Source organism: Vanacampus margaritifer, chromosome 2, assembly GCF_051991255.1.
Source record: "Vanacampus margaritifer isolate UIUO_Vmar chromosome 2, RoL_Vmar_1.0, whole genome shotgun sequence".
Taxonomy (NCBI): domain Eukaryota; kingdom Metazoa; phylum Chordata; class Actinopteri; order Syngnathiformes; family Syngnathidae; genus Vanacampus; species Vanacampus margaritifer.
Window position 1 is genome coordinate 6,820,265 of NC_135433.1, and position 23,493 is coordinate 6,843,757.

At 36.5% G+C, this 23,493-nt stretch overlaps 1 protein-coding gene across 4 annotated transcripts; it reads right to left on the reverse strand.

Moving 5' to 3' along the window:
• Positions 1-225: 225 nt before the first annotated feature.
• On the reverse strand, positions 226-21,957 carry nectin4b (nectin cell adhesion molecule 4b). Of its 4 annotated transcripts, none has more exons than XM_077558213.1 (11): positions 21,589-21,957; positions 17,547-17,747; positions 16,304-16,471; positions 13,388-13,666; positions 12,390-12,507; positions 8,931-9,082; positions 7,530-7,692; positions 7,370-7,445; positions 5,729-5,788; positions 5,419-5,619; positions 226-4,463 (listed from the first exon to the last, which is right to left on the reverse strand). In XM_077558213.1, exons 1-11 carry the CDS (start codon positions 21,641-21,643, stop codon positions 4,179-4,181), a joined length of 1,758 nt encoding a protein of 585 aa, XP_077414339.1. In that variant the 5' UTR covers positions 21,644-21,957; the 3' UTR covers positions 226-4,178. The 4 variants fall into 4 exon arrangements, with proteins under 4 accessions (XP_077414339.1, XP_077414338.1, XP_077414337.1 ...); XM_077558212.1 differs by having other exon boundaries at positions 5,413-5,619; XM_077558211.1 differs by having other exon boundaries at positions 7,530-7,707.
• Between the last annotated feature and the right edge of the window lie 1,536 nt (positions 21,958-23,493).

A 23,493-nucleotide genomic window follows, 5' to 3' on the forward strand; every position in this document is an offset into this window, starting at 1 on the left:
TCCTACAACTGCGCAAATGTGGCTCACTGATCACTAGTCACTGCTTGTGCGCCAAAGAGAATGCCACATGACAACAGTCGTTCAAGATTATTTCCCGCAAGAGCCGCTGCTCGTACCGGTGGCAAAGTGTGTATGTGGCTTTTAACTCCATTATGTTTCAATAAAGCAGTTTTTTTTTCTTATTTATATTTTAGAATGCAATGCTGTTTTCAATATTAAAAAACATCACAGAAATTGTGTTTATTGTGGGTATGTGGGGCAGATGAATAACATTCCCATTAATTTCTTTGGTGCAAAAATGAACCTAAAATGTACGCTTTGTGGGTGTTTTGATGGTGCCGTGCCACAATTCATCGCCATGCTACAACTGTACACAAAGATGAAAACCCAAACTTGCCACAATTCTGTCCGGTGTTCAAATTCAGTAGCAATAGGAAGAGAGCGCTAAAATGGCAGCTTCAAACCAAAATGGTAGACTTCCTGTGGTAGCTAAGTTTAAAACAAAGTTGTTAGCTTAAGGGCTAGCTTAGCTAAATTTAAAACAATTTCATTAGCAATCAGTAAAACATTCCCTCCTTGAAAAGTCGTTTTATCTACATACTGAATTTTACATGTATGATTGAAATCGATTTTGTGCTTCCATGAATGAAAAAGTAAACAGTTTAAGTTGTCATTGAACACAACAATTAATAGTAAAACAGTAAAACATACCCACTGCAATTAAACAAGTTTGGCCTCATGTGCATTTGACCTTCCCACCATCTGTGTATGACACAAGCAGGTCACAATTAATCCTTATTTTTTTCTGGTCTAAACAGTAAAAATCGGCAATTAATAATACAATAGTGAAAGGTGCCAGTATGTAATGAAGGTATTAATGTGAATCCATAAAAGTTGAACAGGTTCAAATTGAACACCTGTCACTCATTTTCCTCGTCCTATTTATGCAGATTCTGGAAGTAAAAGGTTTCCATGAGATATGGTCCTCGAAAGGGTTTACCCACACCTTTCTTTTTTTACCCGATAAATGACCCCAGAATTGAATTTAGACACTAGCTTCTGCAGTTCAAAAACACAAAGTTTCTTCAAAAGTTCCCCGTTCTCCCATACTGAAAGTAATGCATCTTCTTCTACACCAATTTTCCAAAAGGTTCCTGGCAGAGTGACCAGACGGCATCCTGAATTTTTTAGCCTGGCGGATTTCACCAACCTCTTGTACCAATATTACACAGGTCCCGTCCCATTTCTCGTTTTTTTTTTTTTTTTTTTGTCATGTGTAGGTCAATCACACAGTTGTCATTGCAATTCATACTATAACCCAATTTAAAGAGAATTTAACAGTTCTTAATTTGCATTTCATCGGTCGGAGCCACCCACGGACACATCCGACCAACTAGAACTACTTCCTGCTTTTTGCATCTAAGAATGATGGGAAATGTAGTCCTACTATCCACTGTGGTCGCATGTTACTGTTTAGCGGTATATTATTTCCAATGTTAAAATGCGTGACTGGCACGACGTAAATGGCACAGTCGGGACCGGAGAAAAAAGGTTGGACCGTCTCTCATGATTGTATTTAGCATTAGCGATACTCCCACCTCCCCAACCTTTGACTAAGATTGACTAGCGATTCATTTTGTAATTTCCCGCAAAATTGTTGTGTCCTGTTTTGAATTTTGAAAATCTGGTCACCCTACTTCCTCGACCTCTTTGGAAGCACCTAACAAGGCCCTTTTGGTGTCCTAACAGATAACCGATTCTGGAATTAAAGCCTTGTTCAGACTGGCAGCCCAAATCAGATTTTTAGCCCATCCAGATTGAAAGTGGATGGCTCTTTTGTAGTCTGAACAGTCACAAAGCACATGAAATCCAATTTTTGCCAGACCGATTGAAACCGCATGCGGGAGGTAGTTTCATATCCGATTCGGACAAGATGCGCCTCAGTCTGATCAGCTCGAAACACTCCGAACGGATTTGACTGTCCGCAAAAAAACAATGCGCCCGCACTCCACTGCCCCGCCGGCTCCTGTCATGCTCAACCGGAAATACAGTGACAGTTTACGTTAGGAGTGTGACGATATCGCGATAAATGGTGATACTTTGTCTCCCGATAGATTATCGATACGCCTACGCAAGCATCGCGATATTTGTAGTTAAAATACAGCCACTATAACGGCTCCATTGTTCATTACTTATTGAGCAATTACTTGGCAGGCCAATAGGGGGAGCACCTCCTAAGAGTGGCGGGGAAATGTATGCAAGTCTTCAGGTGAAGAAGACTCATGAGCTTACTTTTACTGGTGTAAGACATTTATTATCTGTCCAGCAACTGACTCAGTTTTGCGTAACATTTTAAACATATTTCATGGTTTGACTTTTTGAAGCACACAATTTCTAAGGAATATTAATATTGATTGAATTGGATTTGTAATATTCAAGTAATTTTATTTATTTACTTTTGCAATGTTACACAAAAAAATCGTCAGTTTATAAAATGAAACAATTCACTCTGTAACTGACAGACATGCTGCATGACAATAGTGTTTAAGAAAGACACAAATTTGTTCACATAAAGCGGTCTCTGTTAACGCATTCACTGCCATTGACGGCTAAAAACGTCAAAAATTCATTGGAACTGTTTCTATTAGTTTTCCCGTTTCCACTTTTGTTAAGAGTATGAAAAGCTAGATTTTTTTATTGTACATTTAGAACAGATATGAAATTTGTGATTAATAGTGAGTTAACTAGTGAATTCATGCGATTAATTACGATTTTTATTTTAATCACCTGACGCCCCAAATTTTTTATAATCTTTTCTCTTTTTTTTTTTTATTCATTCACTGCCATTGACGGCTATTTCTATTAGTTTAACATTATTTTCCACTTTTGTTAACAAGAGTATGAAAACCTAGAATTTTTGTTCATTGTACATTTACAACAGATATCAAATTTGCGATTCATCGTGAGTTAACTAGTGAAGTCATACGATTAATTACAATTAAAAATGTTAATTGCCTGTCGCCCCTAATTTTTAATAATTAAAAAAAAAAGAAGAATTTATGGCAGTGAATGAGTTAAGAAGACATTGTATTAGTTAAAAAAAATACACTTAAGTACTCACTGTGAGAAAGACACCAGTTTTATTATTTTGTTTCTGTGATGGTACAAAAATAAACTAATTTCTCATTGAAAAAACATCAATTTATGTCTTTAGTTTTATCGTAGATTACCGTGGATTTATTACCTGATCAATATATCGATAATCGCGGTATCGTCATATCGTGAGATCATCGTTATCGTGAGCCTTGTATCGGATATCGTATCGCGAGTTACCCAGAGGTTCCCAACCCTAGTTTATGTTACTCGCGCTGAAGCCGGTCTCGCTACCCTGTCAGTTGTTTACGCGCAACCGGAAATAGCGAATAAGTGCCCAGCCGTAGTCAGACATATAGTCGTTAAAAAAAGAAAACCGTATCACACACACACTACAAGCGCTGGGCGCCGCCTCCGTTCGACGTCGTTGCTATAGCAACCGGTCAGATGGGTGAATAATGTGGCTCAGTCTGAACAGGACCAGATCGGATTTGGACACAGTCAACCCTAAAAAAAAATCAGATTTGAGGAGGAATCCGATTGGAGTCAGATATGCCTGCAGCCAAAATGTACAGAATAGTTCGCAACAGTCTTCCAAAAGTTGAAAGTTCGGGGGGGGGGGGGGGGGGTTGTTTTTGGGGGCTTAATAGAATAAGTCCCACAGCGTAAACACATAATGGTCCTCCAAAAGTTCTTAATTCCGAGGTAATGTTCCTGTTGGCAGATTGTCTGTCAAGCCGCTTTTTGGGGCCTGATCAATTACCCTGGGAACTAAAATTACACAACAGTTCATTATAGTCCTCCAAAAGTTCATCAGGAAAGTTCCTTCGATGGAAACAGCGGATCCTTTCAAAAGGTTCCTATGTATAAAAAAAAAAGGGCACATAGAGTCATTGTCTAAGCCTTTTGTGCCATGTTCTCCCATTTGTGTTTTTTTCCGCAAATGGCTTGTGCACTTTAAAGTTATGCGGATTCTTCAAAGAGTCTGTCGGTGTTGATATTTTTCACCAAATATGATATCATATTTGGAGGTTCGCATTTCAAGAGGCTTTTATGACTTACGCACAGAGGGAAAAAGTGTGGCCTTATATGATCTGACCGTGGGGGTGCAACAGGATGGCGTTGGCGTGCGGGCGCGGCCGGAGGACGCCGTTGCTGTAGTAGAAGTGATTGGTGAGCGCTTGGGACAGTCGGTACGATTGGCCGCCGTCATCCTCGCCTTCCGGCCCGTCGACGGGGGATGGCGGCGGGCGCCAGTTCTCTTCCGGCGGGGGCACGGAGACCTCGCAGACGTCCGGCGGGTCTCTCGGTCCCGCGGCGTCGTCCGGCAGAACTTTCAAAGGGAGCAGAGATGATGGGAGGCCGGAATCCTGCAAGAATACGCACACAACAACATTTAATAGATACATATTAACGCATTCATTGACAGTACAGTCAAAATTGTTTTTTGAAGTCAATGGCAGTGAATGAGTTAAATATATAGATAATGCAATACAAAAAAGATAGAATTTTAAAAAACACTTTTTTTCCCCTTTTTTTTTTTTTTAAATAAACATTTTCTAAAATTATGTTGATTCTTACTCAAATTAGGAAAAAAAAAAGTTGTAGGACATTTGTATAGTTTTCAAATTCAACTTTAATCTAATGGAAATCAAGTGGAAATATTAGGATTTTTTATAATAAAAATAAAATATAATTTCCCCCAACATTAAACTGCACTTTATTCCCATTTAATTCCAGTGGACAGTATAAATAAAACGGGAAAAAATGCATCAGACAAAAATAAAAAACAACATTTTCTATTTTAAATATTATGTGATTTTTTTTTCATTTTAATTTTGCCTTTAATAAAATCTTTTATCCAGTAGATGATTGGTTAAATGAAATGAAAGAAATAGTGGATTTAAAAATACCAAAAAGTAGTATTTAAACTCAATTTTAATAAAGATTGGCTTCACTATTTTTACATTTAATCACAATCCAATTAAAAAGAAAAAGAAACATTTACCGGTATATATAAATACCAGCAAAATAGAACTGTTTAAATAGAATTTAAACTCAATTTTAATAAAGATTTACTTCACTATTTTTACATTTTACCACAATTCAATAAAAAAAAGAAAGAAAAAGAAACATTTACCGGCATACATAAAAATACAGTAAATAGTATAAAGAATTTCTACATTTTCTTCAGATTGTTTTTTTTTTTTTACACTTAATTCCATTTGAATCCATTTAGTTATACAACAAAAAAAAAAGAAAAAAAAAATCACATATTACTCCTCGAATACGTGCAAATGTTTTTCGACGGATGCTGACCAGTACCAGCGACATGTTGCTGCTCTTCTGGTAGGAGTTGACCCTCCTCCTGGGGTCGTCCCTCTCCAAGTCGCTCACCCTGGCGTTATCACCTTCGTCGTGCCAGACGACGGGGCGGCCCGACCCTGGCCCCTCCGCCTCCAAACTCCCCAGGGGTGCCCACTTGCCGCCCAGGGTGGACTGGCTGCCTCTGTAGATGGGTCGCTCCTGCGAGCCAGCGGACATAATGGCCATTGAATGAATACTCTACATTATTATTATTATTATTATTATTAAGAGTCAAAATGGAGGTGGATGAAGCATGGGGGAGACTGACCAGAGACACTTGGCTATTTTTCATATGGCTGTCTGATCTGAGCAAAGAGAAGTCTTCAGACTGGGAACAAACAACAGCATGGGTTAGGCACGGAACATTTGGGGATTTAAAAAACAAGTAACAAAAATGTAAATGACTAATTATTTATTTAAATAATTTAATTTCAATATAGGAAAAAATAAGGTAGGTATGTGGGGAAAACACATTTTAAACTTCATTTTAAGCAAAGTAATAAATCCAGCAAGATTTAAAAAGACAAATTGAAAAAAAAAAATCTAAATCAGTCAAATTGAAATAACAAAAATAAGAGTGATTAAAGAGAACACTATTAATTAGTGGTGTCAAAATTAGTGTGTTAATTTTGAGTTGATTTAAAGTTCCTTTAACGCGTGATTAACTCATTCACTCCCAGCCATTTTCACTGAAGAAACCCCCTTCGCTCCCAGCTGTTTTTGACTGATTTTGCAAGTTCCCACAGAATATTGTGTTTTATTGCTAGAAAAACATGAAACTTACCAAAAGAAAGATTAAAGTATCTTCTGTAGTTTGGAAATGCAGCAATTAGCATTACAATATAACTAAGTTTCATCATTATTCATAAAACTATTTAGAATTGTAATTGTGTGGGTTTTTTTTCAACATTGCCCTGGTTCATCTCCTTTGCTCTTCTGCCACCTGCTGGCCGTTTTTGTAATAACTACAAATTCTTCAAACATTCTTTGCAGTTGAGAGACTGCATCAAAGCCTTATGTATGCTCTAGCATAAAAAAAACATATAAATACATCTTTGGGACACTTAAAACGTTTCAAATAGAACGTTTTTATACGTTTTTTGGGAGCAAATGAGTTAATGACCGCCCCTTACTTGGAAAGCCTGCACTGGGGGAATTCCAGTCGCAACGCAGCAAACCCGTCCACGTCAAAATTTTGCCGTAGTAAATTGAATAATATTGCATATATTTGTGGAGACTGTGGTCACGTTGTATTTTACAATTCTAAAAATGTGCAGAATTTCACAAGTTACTTCATGTTAAAGATTAGCTAGCTCGTAATATGAAAAGAAAAATGCACTGCGCTGTTACCAACGTCTTACAAATGCAATTATGCCGTCTGGTGGCAAAAAAATGACCTCAACACAAATCAATATCACATTCGTTTTTTTTACAGTACAGTCTTACAAATGCAATTATGCCGTCTGGTGGCAAAAAAATGACCTCAACACAAATCAATATCACATTCATTTTTTTTTACAGTACAGTACATCTTTTTAATTTTATGAATTATTATGAAATTACTGTATGAATGACTAAAATATGCAGTCACATTTCTATTAGTTTAAAATTTTCCCCACTTTTATGTTCACAAGAATATTAAAATTTGCATTTTATTGTACATTTAGAACATAAAAATGTGTGATTAACCATGAGTTAACTATTGAAGTCATGCGATTAATTACGATTAAAAATATTAATCGCCCTACTTTTAACAATTAAAAAACAAAAATAAAACAAGTTTTTTTTTTTAAGTGGTTATTAAATTGCTTGTTGATGTATAATTGGATGTTCCAAGGACGGTATCTGAATTCATATTGCATACAGCGAACGAATCGCCATACGCAAATCACGTCCCATGCGTGCGCACCTGTGTTCGTGGATCCGAGCCGGCAGAGTTGAGCCTCCTAAAGGAAGCCTGACGGGACAAATTGTTGACTTCCTCTCTGAGGAGAAAGAGCAACAGCAAGAGCGGCAGTTTGCATCAAAATGTTCCGCATGACTTTCTACGTATTTCTCATGTGGCTCACAGTTTGACGCTGAGCTGCCTCTCCAGCTTTTTGTTGCGGCGCCGGTGATGGCGTACGAGCAGCAGGACGACGAGGGCCATGACCAGGACGGCGGCGCCGGCCGAGGCGCCGATGATGATGATGAGGGTGGACGAGTCCAACGTCTCCTTGCGCTGAGATTTCTCTGCAAGGAAAGACGCTAACAGAAATGGTGACTCGGTCCCGTGGGAACGACGCACGCTTCCATGGACACTTCATTAGGTACACTCGCATGCTCTCATGACAGATTTTTAAAAATAAAATACTGTACTTATTTTTTTTAATAATTATTAAATCATCAATTAAAAAACTATTACAAACATTTTGATCAAAATAAAATTATTATTATACTATTTCATAAACCCAATCACAATACAAGTCATGTCATAAAATTAACAAACAATACAATTCCTAAAATCTAATTAAAATTTTTTTTTCCATAATTATATATTGAAAATCAAAATACCTTTTAAATACTGTAACTTAAAAAATAATTTATAAATAAATTTACATTATTTTAAAAACAAAATCATTATGTAATTTAAGGAATAAATTAAAGTTAATTAAAAAACAAAACAATTAACTCATTCACTGCCATAAATTCATAAAAAAATAAGATTATTAAAAATTAGGGGCGACATGCAATTACAATTTCTAATTGTAATTAATCACATGACTTCACTAGTTAACTCACGATTAATCACAAATGTTTATATCTGTTCTAAATTTACAATAAAAAAATCTAGGTTTTCATATTCTTAACAAAAGTGGGAAGAAAAGTTAAGCTAATAGAAATAGTTCAAATGAATTTTTGACGTTTATAGTCGTCAATGGCAGTGAATGAGTTAAAATGAATGAATGATATATATAGTAAATTAATTTCATACATTCAATAAACACAATCCAAATAAATAATTTTTTTAAACAAATATTGTAATTTGAAAAAATGAAGAAAAAACAATGTAATAATAAATGAATGAATTTAAATAAAACATTTAATAAAAACATTTAATTACTTTTTTATTAGCATTTAAAGATTAGAAATTAAAGTCCTCAAGTCTCAAGGGCATATAATTGTACAATTATGATTAAAAAAAAAGTTTAAAAAACAAAACAAAACACAGGCACCTTTCTGAAACGGCTTAAATAGCGTACAAGCCAAAGCCTAATGCTAGTGAGCAAACAGTAGTTAGTGAGATTCACCACAAGGAGGTGGCAAAGTTGCAGCACAACAACCAACAGCAGTTTGCTGCTTATCCTCATTTAAGTTAAAACATTAAAAAAAAAAAAACAACAACAACAACAACAACAGCAGTTTACTGCTTATCCTCATTTAAGTTAAAACATTAAAAAAATAAAATAAAATAAAAAAAAAACACTCACCAGTCACAGTCATCAAGTAGTCGGCCTTGGCCACGCCCACGTCGTTGCTGACCGCGCACTGGTACAGGCCGCTGTCGTCCAGACGCAGGCCTCGGCCGAACGTCACATGTCCTCCCGACGCTGTCGCGCCGTCCGGCAAAGCTCCGCCCTTCCTGCGCATGCCATCGAGGGGGCAACAATGCAAATCAGTCGGCATGCATTAATTCCATTTTATGTGTTGAGAAGTGCCACCATCTTGTGTCATGTTCATAATAATGTCATTATGCTCCTCCTCTTCGCTGTCACTCAATGTGTGGCTGTTATTATTTCAGCCACAAAATCCTATTTTTGGAGGTGTTAATATTATTGTTTGGGTGCATTGTAACCGCCAAAGTGCGCGAACCTGAACCACAAAACCTTGAGCCACTTCCCTCTAAATGTTTGTTTAGTGCGATGAAAGGACACACAATGGAGATGGTTGGATCAGGTTCCCCCCCCCCAGTTTCACCACACATATCCCTTAATAGTCCCCCCCCCCCCGCTTGCCAACAACCCCACCTAAGCCCAAAATGGAGTCGGCTCACGTTTCGTGTGGTTGAATCCCACATAACCTGCAGTGTATAACAGAGACACAGGTGGAGGAAGGTAAGCCTTCAGATCATATAAAGATTCATGGAAGGCTACTTTATTGATAAATGAATAGATTGTATCAGAAAAAAATCTGATACTTGTGAGAAAAAAAAAAAATCGGAATTGAGCTGCTTATAAATCACATTTTAATGGAAAAAATATCTGCCTCAAATAAAAACCAAATATCAAAATTTATAGAAACATGGTCTACGTATATAGAATTTTTTAACCTAATTCTGGTTACTTAATTCTGTCTGTTAGCGAGAGCCACTACATCGTGATATTATTAGTATGGGATTTTTTTTTAATGGGCTTTAGGTGAACTGATGAATACACACACGCACGCACGCACATGCACATGCTCACCCACATACCCAAAAAAAATAAATATATATGTGTGTATATGTATATATATGTGTGTATATGTATATACTGTATATGTATATATATATATATATATATATATATATATATATATATATAAAAAACATTTTTATTAATTTTTTTTAAATTTATTTGTTTTTTGAAAAAAGGAGAGCAATGATGATGTCAAATCGAATGAACAATACTGAGCTCTCCTGAGAAAAAAATAAATAATAAAAAAAGGAATTGAGCTGCAGTGTGAACGTAACTGAAGTCTCTTGTCTTCCTTCCTTGTCTGTTGTTTATTAAATGTTCTAGGTTGCCTGAACCTGACATTAAATTATTTATATTTTTTTTAATGTGTCCAAATGTTTAAGTTGACAAAAAAGAGACAGAAAGTAGATGAAAACGTTTTAAAAATTGCCTAAAAATGTCCAAAAAATGACCATAGAATGTCCAAAAAGAAGGAAAAGCAGAAAATTACCATAAAATTGCCAAACACGTCAGAGATCAAAAAAATATATTAAACAAGCAGAAAATAAAAAAATACCATAAAATGTCAACAATATTGGCCAAAAAATGTCCGAAATTTATAATAAAGAAGGCAGAAAAAAAAATGTCCTAAATAGGAAAAAGAGAGGCAGAAAGTTACCATATGCCCATAAAATTTCCAAAAATGTCAGACATTTGACAGAAAGGCAACAAAGTCTATAAATGTATGAAAAAGAAGGAAATGAATTGGATGCAGAATATTTCTCTAATTAGCGATTGGGCCCTCCCCTCAGTACATTAGACTAACACATATCACAATGTTCAAATGTTTTGCGGCTCCAGATTTTTTGTATTTATTTGGCCAAAAATGGCTTTTTTGACAGTAAACTTTGCTGACCCCTGTACTGTACCTATGATATTTGGGTGTCTGAAAAACAAAATAATATAGAAGATACATTTTCCTATGTATGGAAACTTATCCCGCCCTATATTATTTATGTCATGTGTGCGCCTAATGTGTGTTTTAGCATGTTGACAGTGCTCGTTAAAGAGCAGTGCAATGATTAAGCGCTTAGCGCTTGTCTCCAACTCGTGAGAAGAAGAAAAAAAAACTCCCTCTCGTCTTTTTTTAACTGAGGAGGATTATGACACATTTCTTTTTAACTCATTCACTGCCATTGACGGCTATAGATGTAAAAAATTCATTTGAACTATTTCTATTAGTTATTTCCCCACTTTTGTTAACAAGAGTATGAAAACCCAGAAATTTTGTTTTATTGTTTATTTAGAACAGGTATAAAATTTGTGATTAATCCTGAGTTAACTAGTGAAGTCATGAGATTAATTACAATTACAAATTTTAATCGCCTAATGCCCCTAATTTTTGATAATCTTTTCTTTTTTTTAATAATAAAAATAACTAGTGAAGTCATGCGTTTAAGTAAACTTAAAAATTGTAATTGGCTGACGCCTCTAATTTTTTATAATCTTTTCTTCTTCTTTTTTTAAAAAAAAGAAAAGATTACAGAAAGAAATTAACAAAAGTTCAAATACATTTTTTTTTCTTTTCAGGAGAGCTCAGTATTGTTCATTCGATTTGACATCATCATTGCTCTCCTTTTTAAAAAAAATAAATAAATTTCAGAAGAGAGAGAGAAAAAAAAACTTTTTTTTCTTTTATTTATTCTTTATCTATATTTATTTTTTTTATATATATACATGTATATACATATACACACATATATATATATATATTTTTTTTTTTTTGGTATGTGGGTGAGCATGTGCATGTGCGTGCGTGCGCGTGTGTGTATTCATCAGTTCACCTAAAGCCCATTAAAAAAAAAAATCCCATACTAATAATATAATAATAAATTGCCAAATGCAGAAAAATCAATGTAAGTTATCACGATGTAGTGGCTCTCGCTAACAGACAGAATTAAGTAACCAGAATTAGGTTAAAAAATTCTATATACGTAGACCATGTTTCTATAAATTTTGATATTTGGTTTTTATTTGAGGCAGATATTTTTTACATTAAAATGTGATTTATGAGGAGGTTAGACCATTGGTCGATATTCAGAGTTTGTTTATTTTTCCAGTTAACAAGAATTGTTTTTTTAGCGATAGTAAGGGCTACAAGTGTAGATTGAAATTGTTTATGTGGTAAGTCAGTTGTTGTTAGGTCACCTAGCAAACACAAGTTTGGAGATAAAGGTATCCTACAGTCCAAAATAGCGGAAAGTTTTTCTAAGACTTTAGTCCAGAAATACATAACCGGAGTACATAACCATAAAGCATGAACATAGTGTCTGTAGTGTTTTGTAAACATTGGAGACAAACGTCGGAGTCTGAGAGTCCCATTTTCTTAATCATATATTGAGTAATGTATGTTCTGTGAATAATTTTATTCAAATACATTTTTTGACGTCTATAGCCGTCAATGGCAGTGAATGAGTTAAGTGTGTGTTAGTGCGATGTGTGTGCGTGTCCCACCATGTCCAGGTGATGTTTTGTGGGACGGGGAAGCCGGTGGCATCACAGGTGAGCGCCGCCTGTTCCAGACCTGCAAACCAGTCGTCCGTCCTGCTTGAGATGGTGGCGTCGGGGGGATCTGACGTACACACACACACACACACACACACACACACACACACACACACACACAAAGTCACAATGCAAAGTGATATGTAAACAAACGCTTAAAAATAAAAATAAAATCCAAAGTAGTAAATCCCCTTTTTTTTCCATGGAGGATGTTCCAGACAAACGAGAAATAGGTGAAAATCTACGATATAGCAGGACCATATAATTATATTTAATTAGGGATGGGCGAGTGCCAAAAGCAGGTATCGTATCAGGCTGATACTGGCCTTATTTTAAGGTATTGGGTTCTCATGGAAGCTGCCGATACCGACTACAGATACCTAAGGCAAAAAAAAAAAATGACATCAAGTCCTCCTTGGCAGTAGTTGGCGCTATACTGCGGCAGTTTGACACATCGTCGAATCTTCACCTACATCAAAAAGAAATTTTTCAATTTTTCATTGCATTTTACATTTAACCTGTTTGAGTCTGAATATTGAGATAATGTATTCTGAATAGTCGATGCAAAAAGTGAAGATTGCTCTTTGTGGGGCTCTTATGACTCCAGACAGGGATCCTAGCATAAAACACGCACCGATAAGTGTTTTTAGCTGAAAAAAAAACAACAACAAAAGTTGTTAGTAAAAGCGGCAACTAAAGATGGCTGCCTTCTGGCTTCAGCGAGGGTCCTATTGATCATCCAAGTCAAGTCACTGTAACAGCAATAAACCAACCATTGACGAAAGCTACTTCCTGGGAGGCTGCTAAGCAACCACTTCCAAATATGGGCAAACAGGATACAGAACAAAAGATTCTGCCTAGCGACAAGTGACCACACCAATGAGCCATTTCGTAGTCCATATTTTTCATTATTTGTCCACTCCTTTGCATCATCATCTCGTACTCACAGTGCACCACCAGCTGGTTGGCGATCCTCCGCGGGCGTTCCAGGCCGGGGTGGCGCACCAGGCAGTCCAGCCGCTTGCCGTTCATGCTGCGCAGCGGGTGCAGCGAGTAGTAGCTGGAGACCGAGCCCCCCTCGTTGGTGCGGTTCTGGACCTGGCCCGGCACGGGGGTGTCCCAAGAGAGGGTGGGCAGCGGGCGCCCCACGGCGCGACACGAGGCTGCCACGCGGAACGACTGGCCCTCCACCAGCACCACCGGCTCCAGCGAGGCGATGGGAAGCACTGGACGGAAAGAGGGAAGTCAAACCTCAAAAAATCTTGACAAAAATATGTTGTATGTGACCCATGAGTCTAAACATGACATTCTGATTAATATTGCGTTTGTGGAATATCAATTAAGCAGCCAAATCCATCCTTTTTTATCCATCTCGGGCGGCGGCCATTTTGCCACTTGCTGTCCACTGAAGATGACATCACAGTTGCTCAGGGCTCAGGAAACAACCAATCACAGCTCAGCGTCAGAAAACAGGCGAGCTGTGATTGGTCAACTGTGATGTCATTTTCAGTTGACAACAAGAGACAAAATGGCCGCCGCCTGAGATGGATAATTTATAAACAGGTGGATTTTGCTGCTGAACTCAAATTCCAGAAATGAAATATTAATCAGAATACCGTGTTTAGACTAGTGGGGCTGCATAGAACATGTTATTGTCAAGAAATTTACCCTTTAAGGCGAATGAGGAAATTTGAAGGAATTTGTAATTGTTTCATTAGTTACTAATTTTTTTTTATTTAATAAATACAAAAAAATTCACATTTTAAATAAAAAATAAAATAATACAGTTCAAAAACATTTTCATTAAAATAAAACTTAAATAAAATGTTAAATTATTAAATACATACATTTGTGTATAAAATTAATTGCATTAATTAAATATTTGTTTGCATTTTCATATCTCCAATTTAATTTGGCTCTTTTGCCAACATATATATTTTTTGCTGTAATTATTTGGTGTTACATGTGCTGATTTTTAATGGATTTTCGGACTCAAAGGGAACACTAATGTTGTAGTTGGTAGCATTATTAAATAATTAAAAACATTTATTCATAGACCTTCTTGAGTTTAATGCAGGCTGCTATTGCAACATATTATGTTTCTGCTATAATGGAAACCACTAATTGTCCTGATTATAAGTGGTTTTAATTACTTCGGTCATGAGTCAATGTTTTGCTGTGTTTGCGTTGCTTTGTTTCCTCTGTCAAGGTAGCAGCAAAAACGCTAACAACAACAACAACATCATCATCATCTATCGTGGAATATCAGACATGCTTTTATGGTGACATTTTAACAAAAAAAAAACATGTTAAACATACCTGATGGATGCACAATGATAAGCATGTACACAGACATTTTGGGGGGTTGAACTTAGTGGCCACAATTTCAAAAGGCAGTTTTTGCGCAAACAACATCACCAAAAGAACATCTGTCCTTCAGTGAAGATATTGATCAGTGAAGAAGAAAATGGACACTTTTCTCATCCAGTGTAAAAAAAAAAAAAGTGTCTTGTGTACACGTGCCAGTACTACGACAACAAAAAGGTTGCGCGGTCAAATGTGCATTACAAGCCATTTTGACAAACACATTTTTGCATGCTTACTCTCCAGAACCAACTGGTTCGACACGATGGTGATTCACGCACGAACCACAAAAACTTTCTGGCCATAAACAGGACGTTAGAAAGAACAACAAACCGAGCCCTGTGTGCCTTGCGTGGATGGAGAATGGAGTAAAAGACAGAGGAAGATGATTCAACAGAAACTTGGCACAAAATGTGACACCTGCTAGTTTTGTTACTTAATTCCATTATTAATGTTTAAGATTTTTTTTTAATGTAATAATAATTTATTCGGATTATGTATTAATGTATTTTTATTTGTGTATGTATTTTTGTTGATTTTATATGATTTCTAAATCATATATATATATACATATACATACACATATATACATATATATACACATACATATATACACACATATATACATATATATACATATATAAATATATATACACATATAAATATATATACACATATACACATATACATATATATACACATATACATATATATATACACATATATATATACACATATACATATATATATACACATATATATATACACATATACATATATACATATATATATACACATATACATATTTTGAATGTCTCACGATTCGATTCGGATTTTTGGGTGTGCGATTCGATTCAGAATCGATTTTCGATTAAGAAGGACTTTTGATTCAAAATGATTTGATTGACAATGATTTTTGCTTCAATTTATAGATGTTCAAGGGATCGTAATGATCTACTCCAGTCTGACTCCCTAATGCTAATAAGTGCTCTACTTTCGGCACTTTTATCACTCAAAAAAACGGCTCCACGATGAAAAAAACCCAACTTTTATTGGAATAACTTGATCGGGACTTTTTCCTTCTACTCTCTAATGTGGCTACAACCTAACAGTATATCAGACCGTGTGGAACCACACTGCCCCTAAGTGGCCAAATCGGGTACAACATGAACAGCGCCAATAAAGGCACACACAAACAGAGGGAAGACAGTATAAAATAATTTTAAAAACATCGATTTTGGGACATTTAAAATCGATTCTGAATCGTACTAAATGAGAATCGTGATTCTTATAAGAATCTATTTTTTGGCACACCCCTAATATATATATATATATATATATATATATATAAAAATTCAATTACTTTTTTTGCATTTTTAGTCTATTTTTACCCATTAGGCAGGTGGGCCAGAATAGTCAACAAACATTCGTAACTTCTTCATCGCTTCTACATGCAACAATTATGGGCGGAGCAAAAATTGTCAAATTGACAAACTCACCCCACACTGTTAGCACGATGCGTCTCTCAAAGTTTCCGTTGGGGAATGTGGAGATGCGGCAGGCGTACGTGCCATCGTCAGACTCCTCCGTGTTGGGGATGAGTAGCGCAGAGTTGGCGGTGGGGTTGTCGCTCTCCAACCTCATGCGACCAGCGTAGCGTCCGAATTCTGACGGGAGGAAGGAACATTTTTCAGTTAAAAAATGAAAAAAGAAATATTTACAAAAATGTCCCACAATGCAACTGAAAGACATGAAGTCTACAGTTTTGGTGACAATTTACATTTGGTGGCTTCTCAAAGATTCTTTTTTATTTTTAAATTCAGCACAAGAAAACAGTTACAATTAGCAACACAAAATTCAGTAGGCAGGTTTATCATTATTAGACCCACAAAAAACTCGCAACATGCCATTTATTTTGAAATTGACATTTTAGGATCAATTTGTTGAAAGTTTACATTTGAGGCATTCTGTGGAATTTTCTAGAAAATTCAGCCACCAAAGAGAGTTTCATGAAACATGAAATTTGGTATTTCTATAATGAGTAGACTCAGAAAAAAAAAGGATGAGGAAATGACAGAGTACCGGTAAAGTCTGCCATTTTAGTTCAAATTTTAGTGGAAGTTTACATTTGGGTAGCAAATGGAATAATTTTAGTGAACGTTTACATTTGGGTAGCAAATGAAATAATAAATAAATTTTAAAAAAATAGCGACATGAAATTTAACAGTAGTTTCTACTATAATTTATCATTGGTAGACTAGACCCACAAAAAAAAAATGTCTTGAGAAGCTATGCCTAAAAATGACACAGGAAGTCTGCCCTTTTATGGTCATTTTAATGTGAATTCCCCCGAATTGGCAACATGACATTTGGAAGGACTGTCTATCATGAGTAAACCCACAAAAAAAGTCTCACGATACCATGTCTGAAATCACACAAGAAGTCGGCCATTTTGGGGTCATTCTGAAGAAAATTTACATTTAGTGCATCTCTTAGAAGTTTCACGGGGAAAATTCACCCCCCAAAGACTTAGCGACATGAAATTTAACAATAGTGTCTATCATTAGGAGACCCACCAAAAAGAAACCATGCCTGAAAAGACACAGAAAATCGACTATTTTGCCTTGAAGCAGCCCATCTAGGATCATTTTGGTGAGCATTTGGTAGCATGAAGTTTCGATGACTGACCGGAAAGCAGTAAAAACTCACAAAGGATTGAGCCATAACGCTGAATGTGCTTACCCGTGTGTCCGTCCGAGAAGTGGGCGGTGATGATCTGCTCCTTGGTGCCGTCGCGCAGCTCCTTGTACCAGGTCACCTGCACCACCCTCTCGCCCACCGTGGCCTGGTAGCGACACGGCAGCCGGGTGGCGCTCTCGGCCAGCGAGCGCTGCGACGTAACAGGCCGGAGGGGCTCGATGAAGACGCCTCGGGTGCACGCCGCTGGTGGACAAATTAAAGTATCAATTAGCGCTGTTGACTCCCTGCAGCATTGGCCCGCCCACAGCACCATCTGATTGGTTGCTCGTGCAGCGCTAACAACCAATAAGCAGCAGTTAGCGGCTATTAGCACGCTCGCGGATTAGCAGCTATTTGGGAGTTAGCCTGCGGGTGAATGGTTAGCCTGCGAGCTAACCGTTAGCTCGCGAATTAGCAGCTATTAGCCCGCTCACTAACCGGCTAGCTCGCGAATGAACGGCTATTAGGTTAGCCCGTGATCTTAACGGTTAGCTTGCGCTCTAACCTAATAACCATTTTTTTAGCGGCTATTTGGGAGTAATCCCGGGGTTAGCGTGTGGGTGAATGTTAGCCCGCGAGCTAACAATTAGCCCGCGAATTAGTGGCTATTTGGGAGTTGGCATTATAGTTGGTGCAAAAGCTGATGACAAACAAAAAACCTTTGGCATGTTGCAAATCACAAAAGCTGTTTAATAAACATATTCTTGAAGGCATTTAAGTAGTCAAGTGCTGGAGTTTTAATTATTATTTTATTACTAAAAATGTTGACACCATTGTATTCCCTGCAAATGTATATTGGCTTCAAATATCAAACAATAAGAAAGAGTCAGAGCAGTTTGGTTTGATGGAGATCATTTTCATTTCCTACCCTTGTTCCGCAGAGCTGCCTCAAGGTGACAAACTGAACAACAGTTGAAAGAAGTACTAATCATCATACATGACAAACTTAGTTGTTTTGCGTTGCAGCTTGAGAGTCGAAATTCCCATTTTGCGACTCATCCTAACTCTGACAATCACAAATTTCTAAGTTTTTCTGATTATTGAACAGTTCCAAAAAACTTTCCTGAGGCTGGACGTGCGGGCAGTAAATCGCTTACATCACCTACACCTGTGTAGTCGGCAGGTCAAGGTGAGATCGATGCTACTTGCAGCGCAGCGCTAGCTAGCAATGCGCGTTGGCTGGCTACTATTGTGGCTAAACGTTGCGGTTTCACTCCCAAGTCAGTAAACATAGCCTTCATGGCGGCAAATAATATACACTTCTAACAAGTATCGTTCTCACGAAGGGACCACAAGAAGTAATTATCAGAAAAACAGAGAAGCCATGCTAATTGCTAAGCTAACCAGCTAATGTTATCCGGAAAACACCAGAAATAAGTGCTCGGTGATCGAGTACATTTTTCACAGCAGTCTGGCTGGAACTGTATTAAAGCGAAGTGTATCTGGACAGAAAATTATACAAAATAATGCTACGCACAAAGTTGAATAGGACCAGAATAGTTATGGCATAGGCTACGTCAGCCGAGAGAAATGGCCTAGAAGATTAAAAGTATAATGTTTAAGATAAAGCAGCTCAGAAAATGGATGGATATGGATGGAAATAGTCTATTTAATGTCACTTCAAAATAAAGTGAGAAAGTGTAAGCAGCAATAGTAGTGTGTTGTACAGTAATTTTTTTTGTGTAGAATAACCTAAATTATCTACTGTACATCATACAGAAGTATATTGTTATTATATCGCCCAGCTCTATCCACAATGGTTATTTTTTTTTTAAAAGGCGACTAGTTTCACTTTACTTGAATTGTATTGTCATTGTGCTTATCTTCTCTGCTTACTGTTAAAATGTACACGTGATCAGATTACAATTTGTGGTGAAGCAGGATGTGGCTCACTGCCCATGCTTCTTCCCATAAGCTCTATTTCGAATTTTGCGAATTGTATGTTTGTCACCAAAAAGTGGCAGCTCAACTAGACAGAGTTTGTTACAGTGATTTAGGAAATAATACCATTAAAAAAGATATATATATTTTTGTGTGTGTTTATTTTACTTTGCTGATGCAGTGATAACGATGCATTCGAGTGCCCACGTTACATTCTGCTGAGTCTGTCTCGTCAGGCGTGGAAGGAAAAGGCAAAGCAGCTGAACAGAATGCGGCCGTGTGGCATTCTTTTGACTTCTTGCTCAACTCGGGTCACCCTGGTCGTTACCTCCGCTAAGGAACTCAACGTGTTAGCTAGCGCTGGGGTGGATTTTTATTCATTTATTTACTTCTCTCTCCTTCAGATTATTGGCATACAAGTCAATTGGTACTAATGTGGAAACAGGAGTTTAGAACATTCAAAGAGAGAATCCAGCATTCCAACAACAACCATAGTCAAACGCCATCCTTAATAAGGCACGCAGGTTCATTCATATATAATCATTTCACAATTGAATGAGTACTACTCTAAATCAACTATAAATGAATATGGGGGCGGGGGGGTTATTAGCATAATTGGTTTTGGTTTAAAAGTTCAAACAACTGCTGTAAAAAGATTTAGTTTAAATTAAAATAAACGTAATCGAGTATATTTATTTTAAAAAATTCACGTTCATTGCAATTTTTTGACCAAATTTTTCATCTATTGAGGGTAAATGAATTGATTGTTTATTTTCAAACAAGTTTAGTCAATTGTGTATCTCATTTGAAAAGATTATGTTAAAGCTGCATTTTTTTCATAGCCTAATTTCAAAGGGAACAGAAATGTCTTAAATTTGAACAAAATCAAAAAAATAATTGAAGAAAGTTTCAAAGAAATTTAGAAAAATGTACATTTTACTTTTTTTTTTTAAATGTAAAACATATCCTAAAACTAAAGTTTAAACAATATTGCAAAAAATACAAATTTCAAAAAATATACCCCAACACCACCACCAAGAAAAAACTTTATTTTTATTCTAACCGCTGCTGCAAGAAACACTCAAAGAAGTTTACAAGTATATAAATATAAAAACAGTCAATATTAAAAAATGTTAAATAACAAAATGCAGGTTTTTTTTGTGTGTGTACTAAAAAAACATCCACAATTGAATAAATATTGTTCTGCGTTTAATATGAATTAGATAATGAAAAGTGCTTGAGATCTTAAAAGTCCTAAAAGAATTTTTTTTTTTTTTTTAAAACTCTAAGTCAAGCAACAACATCTGTAGGTATTCTTTTATCACTCTTAAACGTTTTTAATGCCAAAATAAATCAGTGGCCAAACATCCCAAATAATATCGAATAATAAATTCAATTCATGTCAAGTTAAATCCAGATCTGATCCAGATTGCACATTTGGCAGTAACGTAAACCCAACATGTAAAATTCCATCAATCTCGGTCAAATCTCATCAGTTACAATTTTGTTTTTTTTATGCATCTTGTTATGTAAATACTCATTATAATGGCAATTCGTTTTATATTTAAATATATATATATATATATATATATATATATATATATATATATATATATATATATATATATATATATATATATATATATATCGATTCGTGGGGCAAAAGTTTGTTAGAGTTAGAAAACTGGAAAAGCCTGTGTGGCAGCAAAAGCTGTGGTGCGTTCAAGCACGCTCGCATTTGTCTCTACTGTTAATTGTATTTTTCCCACGCTGAGCTACCGTTTGGCCTTTATCAGTGCTGTAATCATTAATCAGCAGGCTCATCAATAAGTAACAAACTTGGTTAAACAATAAAAAAAAACGGGTCATTTAAAAACACAACAGTTTGCCTTGTCGTGTTCGTGTCTTGGGCTGTCACCGCAAGGCCAAATGTTTGTATTGGCGCCCCAATTCATCTATATTGTAATCGATACCTGCCACATTTGTCACACCAGTTCACAAGCACAGTCGATCATACGATCTTTTAGAATATATTTATCCTTAATGGCGTTCGGAATAAGAAAAACAAACGTGATAGGTTCTCGCTTAATTGGACTACAAGGAAACATTTGAAAGACGTCTACTGGACTGTCGTGTGTAGGTGACGGCAACATGTACTACTCACCGAAGAGGAAGACAAGAAGCGGCGAAAAGTTCATATTTCGCCGAGTAAAATCCATCTTGCTTCCACAAATAAGGCCGCTTTTAAATCAGCTGCTTAAAAAAAAACATCCTCCGTGACTAAATAATTAAAATCTGACATATTTGTTTTGAGGGCGCGCGTGCAGGTGAGTCTCACTTCCACGCGAGTTATATATATATATATTTATTATTACTTTTGGCAGTACTCGCGTCATCTGCCGTCTGAAACAACCAACAAGTGAAGTAAATTGTCACCTAATCAATAAAAGAACAAAATAAAGCATGTTGACACGCAGAAGTCTCGCGAAAGTGTGCCACTTTCCTGAGTAGTGTTTGAGGCCACGCCCTCATTTCCAAACTGAGTCGACGGTGCGTTCGCGTGCCGATGCGAAAGTAGGATACTATAAATTCAAAAGATGCGTTTACATGCTGATCGGAAAAAAATAGATTAATGATTAAAAGATTTCTATAGCTGAGACAACAACACTATTTTTAGTCGTAGGTTCCAGTGCTTCCAATCCAATAGGGCAGCCAACACTGCTACATCTATTACAATATAGTACATTTAATTATACAAATACCATTAATAGTGCTAATCACTGTGACTTACTTTTGCTAATACACTTAAGTGAGTACACACTGCTAGCTTAGCTTATTTTGCTGCTGAATGTCACTTGGTAAACGTGTTCATTTACACACTTCAAACTGTAGCAAAAACGTTGTTTAACTTTATAGAAAGTCAATGTAAGATTTAGGTTTAAATTTACACACTGCATTCTTGGGCATTAAAACTTAAGAACCAAACATACTTCCAGTACATGTGTGCATGTCTGTTTTTGTGTGTGCACGTGTGTAGGGCGAGTCAGCTTACAAGCAGCTCAAAAAGGTAACAACAACAGGTCGGGTTATTCTGGAAAGACGGAAGCAAAGGCAATAATGAGTAGACTGACTTGAGTCGTTAAAAGACAAACTCCAGATGTGTACTTGTTTGGGGTTCTGGATAAAGTCCCCGCCTTTTCAAATATTTATTAATAATAACATTAAATACGGGAAAAGCACTCACCACTTTCAAGGGGACTCAGAAAACCAGTCAGTACTCAGTTATGTCAGTTCTTTAAATATTTTCTATTCTATTTCTATAGAATTTTGACTTGACTTTCTTTGTTGCTTTAATTGTACATATGCACAATGAAGGACATAGTGCACAACAGTTCTCTGTGCAATGAACCTTATAAATTGGTCCTATATGTATATTTAAATAAAAAAAATTAACTACAGTACACAAAGTAATATTTTTGAGATGTCTGTAAAGCTGTATATATTTAATATTAAATATGCAGAATTAGCAAAACATTTTACAACTTTAATATAGCTTGAGCATGTGCACTTTTATTTAATTTGCCAACTGATCTTGAAAGTTAACAAAACAAGCAACAAAAGACAGCCTGACTAGCCAATGGAGTTAGAGACAAGAGAATTATGCCAGAGATCAATTTCTTGATACGTTCGTTATACCGCTCTCCATCAATATGTGCCTTTACTATTATTTTAGCCAGTAGTTCTTCCTGGGGTGTTAGCCTAACCCGACCTTTCAAAAATTGGGGAATGTTCATCTTTACCCGTCTTGAAAAAGCCCAATCAACTAACAGATCACCGGGATGTAAATGCTCTACCACAGGTGGCAAATCCAGGTCCATAAAGTAAAAACCCTGTCACAGTTTGACTTTAGCCCCAGGTGCTAGCTAGCTAGCTGCCTAGCTAGCTCTCATGGTGCTAGTTTACCTGCTAGCACCTACCTGCTAGGGTGCTAGCACCATGAGAGCTAGCTAGGCAGGGTTTTTACTTTCTGGACCTGGATTTGCCACCTCTGTATGCCAGATTGTTCAAA

Excerpts from the sequence above, each read along its gene's own strand:
- nectin4b (XM_077558210.1), bottom strand. The coding sequence starts at position 21,643 with ATGGATTTTACTCGGCGAAATATGAACTTTTCGCCGCTTCTTGTCTTC. Across the intron at positions 17,748-21,588 it reads GCTTCTTGTCTTCCTCTTCG|CGGCGTGCACCCGAGGCGTC; the intron begins GTGAGTAGTACA and ends TTTGTCCACCAG. Across the intron at positions 7,446-7,529 it reads AGGCAGCTCAGCGTCAAACT|AGAGGAAGTCAACAATTTGT; the intron begins GTGAGCCACATG and ends CTTTCTCCTCAG.